General features: G+C 37.8%; 1 protein-coding gene across 1 annotated transcript; it reads left to right on the forward strand.

Moving 5' to 3' along the window:
- Positions 1 to 385: 385 nt before the first annotated feature.
- LOC148049078 (mas-related G protein-coupled receptor member H-like) lies at positions 386 to 1,303 on the forward strand. Its single transcript, XM_087703544.1, has one exon. It carries the CDS (start codon positions 386 to 388, stop codon positions 1,301 to 1,303), a length of 918 nt encoding a protein of 305 aa, XP_087559670.1.
- The last annotated feature ends 2,962 nt before the right edge of the window (positions 1,304 to 4,265 follow it).

A 4,265-nucleotide genomic window follows, 5' to 3' on the forward strand; every position in this document is an offset into this window, starting at 1 on the left:
TTTGTTCCATTAGCCTTGAAGCTGCTGGCCCTGGTTGCTCAGCCAACATTCCTGAATCCTTTAGCCTACGTGGAACCAGATTCCAGAAGCTCCAGCATCTTGTGTCCTTCTTCTTGTTGACCCAGGCGATGACAGATTTGGTATGGATTTCTGTAAAGTGTGCCTCATTTTATTGTTTATGGGAGAGGGACTCTTCATCTGTCGTAATTCTTAATATTACTATTCATAGAGGTCAAAAAGTTTTCTCAGGGTACCTGGAGATAAGATAGAGGGGAAGAAATGATGATTATGGAGAAGTAATAAATCTTGACTGCTTTCTTCTTTTTCCAAATAGGAACTTCCATTCCAAAAGAAGAGGTTATTGGAGCATTACATAAGTCTCTTGATGAATTTCAGCCTGAAATACAGCGATGATACAGAAGAATATTCTGCATCTGGCTACACAGATGATTTGGATGAGAACCAAAATACGCCCATCAATTCCAAACGTATCATACTGTCAGCCACACTGATCGTCTGCTGTATTGGACTCCCATTAAATGGAATTGTTATCCATATACTTGGTTTCCAGGTTAAGCGAACCCCTTTCATTGTGTTGATTCTTAATTTAGCTGTTGCTGATTTTGGATTCCTTCTATCTGTGGCTATTTTTTCAGTTTCTCTTTTTGCAGATGAATCAGACATGTCTGATTTATTCTTTTTTTCTTTCTCCAGCATCATGTGCATTACTGGAGTGTTTCTTCTGACAGTCATCAGCATTGACCGGTGTGTTTCTCTCCTCTTCCCAATCTGGCATCGCTATTCACGACCAAAGAATTTGTCCCCTCTTGTGTGTTCCTTCCTCTGGATCTTCTCTTTCCTCCTGGTTGGAATTCCAAACATTATGGAATATGTATTTCAATATGCATTTATCCAGGATGTCTATTTACTGGTGACTGTTGTGCTTTCCTTTCCATTGATCACAATTTCTGTTGTGATCCTGTTTATCAAAATATATCTTAAACCTAAACAGTTAAAACGGGGAAGACTTTTAGTAATGATCTTAATTACACTTCTCTGTTTCTTCATTTTTTCTATTCCTTTATGGATCTATGTGTTCACTACACATTTTCTTGGCATGGATTATCAGGATATATTCCCTGATTTGCAAAATTATTTTTTTCTGTGTGGTTCTCTTAACAGCAGTGTTAACCCAGTGATCTACTTTCTGGTTGGGAGAAAGAAACTAGCTCCATCCTTGGAGAACATCAGGGTCACTTTTGAAAGTGCCTTCAAAGAAGATGAAGCTCCTCAAACCAGATAGAAATTCACAAACACAGTTCAAACCCTCCATTAAAAGCACAATCTTAGCTTGTCTTGCTGGATATCTCTTATGAGGTCAAAATGTATCGCTTTGTTATAGAAATAAAATATATAGAGGTTTTGTTTCCCTCCAATTTGAATGTTATGAGAGTTCATTTTGATGATTGGGGAAAAAATGCGAAAAGCAAGATTTTTTTTTCCTCCATTGCTATAAACTGCATACACAAAACAATTCCAGAAAATGGAATCTCCACAAGGAAGTCGTCCTTACATCCTTCCGAGGTGGGTAAAATGAGGACTCAGAGTGTTGGGGGCAAAAGGCTGACTTTGTAAAATACTGGGTTGAAAGACATTGTGAAGTGGTATGTATAGTAATGGCCAAAATTGTGGAAAACTTTTGAGAAAAGTGTAAAGTATTTTTGAGACTTGATGGCTAATAACAACACACACACACACACCATCTTTTCGAGGTGGGTAAAATGAGGTCCCAGATTGTTAGGGCAGTATGGCTGACTCTGTAAAACACTTACTGTAAAAAGGGTTGAAAGCATTGGTGAAACTCCAATTTTTTCCCTACCTGTTCTGTGGCCGTGGCTTGGTGGGGGCGTGGCTTGGTGGTGGGGTCATGTGACGGGGTGGGCATGGCCAACTTTTTTTTTTAACTTTTAAAGCATTCTTTAACTACCGGTTCTCCTACTGTCTTTTATCAAGTGCCCAAATGCAGCCAGACCCAGCATTTGTGAAAACAGCTATAAGCATCTCCTTCATTTTGGTTCATCTAATTGTTTGGTTGGGGTTATTTGTGATGTCATTGCAGTTTAATTATCTGCAGTGGGGGGGGGGGCGGAATACTAACAAACTTATTTGAAAAGTGGTAGCTTGAAAGGAATCAAAATACACCTGCAGCCAGAGCTGATTCCTGCCTCAAGCCAAGCAATCAAGCTGATGTATTAGGACTGATTTTGTTAGAATCTCAATCAGAGCAGCTCTGGGCTTCGGGAACCCTCCCCTCCCCCAGCTCTCGGACTACAATCCCAAGTCAGAGGGGCCAGAACTAAGGTTGTGGGACCCCAAGCCTTACCACAATGGGACGGTGTCCTCAGTAAGGTAAAAAAAGTGGAAATGGCAGCTGCAAATGGGATGGAAGACACACCTCTTCTTTTTTTTTAATAAAGTTTTTTTTTTTTTCAACATACACCAATATCATCAATATTATTGCATGGACAATGTGGTTTCTGAGCATCGTTCATTTTGGTACAAAACCAATATTAATACAAATAAAGATTACTATATTAATCAAACGAACATAGTCGAGTGTTGTTATATATATATTAATACCAGCACGTATTCCTTTGTTTTTCAATTAATATTTACTACATCTTTCTAATAGTGATAGCACTATTCTTAAGCATATCTAATATTATCCTTTTTCAAAATCTAATCTTAACGTCTCATTCACTTTATACAAAATCATGTATAACTATATTCCCCCTAATTCTAATTTTTAATCTATTTAATCTATCCTAATTCTCAGTAGAGCCATTATTACTATTATTATTATTATCATCGCAACAACAGAATTGTATTACAGCGACCAGTTGTTTCACCGGATTTGGCATTGATTACTAGTCGGACCCCACCCAGGGGCCTAGGACGTCGTAACAAATTTTCGTAATATGCGTGCAGATCCAAGCAGTGCGGCTTTTTGCATTTGACTGATTGTGATTTTGTCAATTTTCAACTGTTTTAAATGTAATTCCAGTGCTTTTGGAATAGCACCCAGTGTGCCGATTACCACTGGAATTACCACTGCTGGTTTGTGCCCTAATAGTTGAATTTCGATTTTTAAGTCCTGGTATTTCGTGATTTTTTCACATTCCTTCTCGTCGACTCTGCTATCACCTGGTATTGCAATGTCTATGATTGTTATCTTCTTTTTCTCAACCAGTGTGATGTCTGGTCTATTATGCGTCAGTATTTTGTCCGTTTGTATGCGAAAATCCCACAAGATCTTGACCATCTGATTTTCGGTGACTTTTTCAGGCTTATGTTCCCACCAGTTTGTTGCTGTTTTAATATTATAATTTTTGCACAAATTCCAATAGATCATTTGTGTTACTGAATTGTGCCACAATTTATAATCAGTCTGCGCGATTTTTTTACAGCAGCTGAGTATGTGATCAACAGTTTCATCAGTTTCTTTGCAAAGTCTGCATTAGGTATCATCAGAGAATTTTTCAAGTTTGGCCTTAATGGCATTTGTGCGGATAGCTTGTTCTTGCACAGGCAGGATTAGTGACTCTGTTTCTTTCTTTAATGTACCTGCTGTTAACCATAACCAAGTTTATTCACTGTCCACTTTATCTTTTATTTTTTCCAGAAATTGGCCATGCAATGCTTTGTTCTGCCAACTCTTCATTCTTGATTTTATCACATCTTTTCTGTATTCTTGTTTTGTCTGTTGGATCTTCAATAGATTTTTGTTCTTTACTTCGATTAATAGATGTTCTTGACTTTCTTTTAAATAATCAGCCAGTGCATGTTTTTCTTCTTCAACTATTTGCTTCACTTGTAATAATCCTCTGCCACCTGATTTTCAGGGCAGATATAGTCTATCAGTATCACCACGTGGATGTAAACTGTAGTGCATTGTCATTAGTTTCCTGGTTTTTCAGTCCAAAATGTCCAAATCAGCTTGTGTCCAGTTAACTATACCAGCTGTGTATCTTATAACTGGTATTGCCCAGGTATTTATGGCCTTGATTGTATTTCCACCATTTAATTTAGATTTCAAAATTTTCCTAACTCTGTTGGTGTATTCTCGCCTGACAATAGTTTTTACTTCTCCATGCTTGATGTTATCGAACTGCAGAATGCCTAAGTATTTGTAGGCTTCATTTTTGTTGCATTTAATTAGTTGGCCATTGGGCATTTCAATTCACATGCAGAAATTTGCCCCTTTT

This window comes from Thamnophis sirtalis, unplaced genomic scaffold, assembly GCF_051295495.1.
Source record: "Thamnophis sirtalis isolate CommonGarterSnake01/CBP01778 unplaced genomic scaffold, rThaSir2_p1.2 scaffold_2, whole genome shotgun sequence".
In the NCBI taxonomy this organism is placed as follows: domain Eukaryota; kingdom Metazoa; phylum Chordata; class Lepidosauria; order Squamata; family Natricidae; genus Thamnophis; species Thamnophis sirtalis.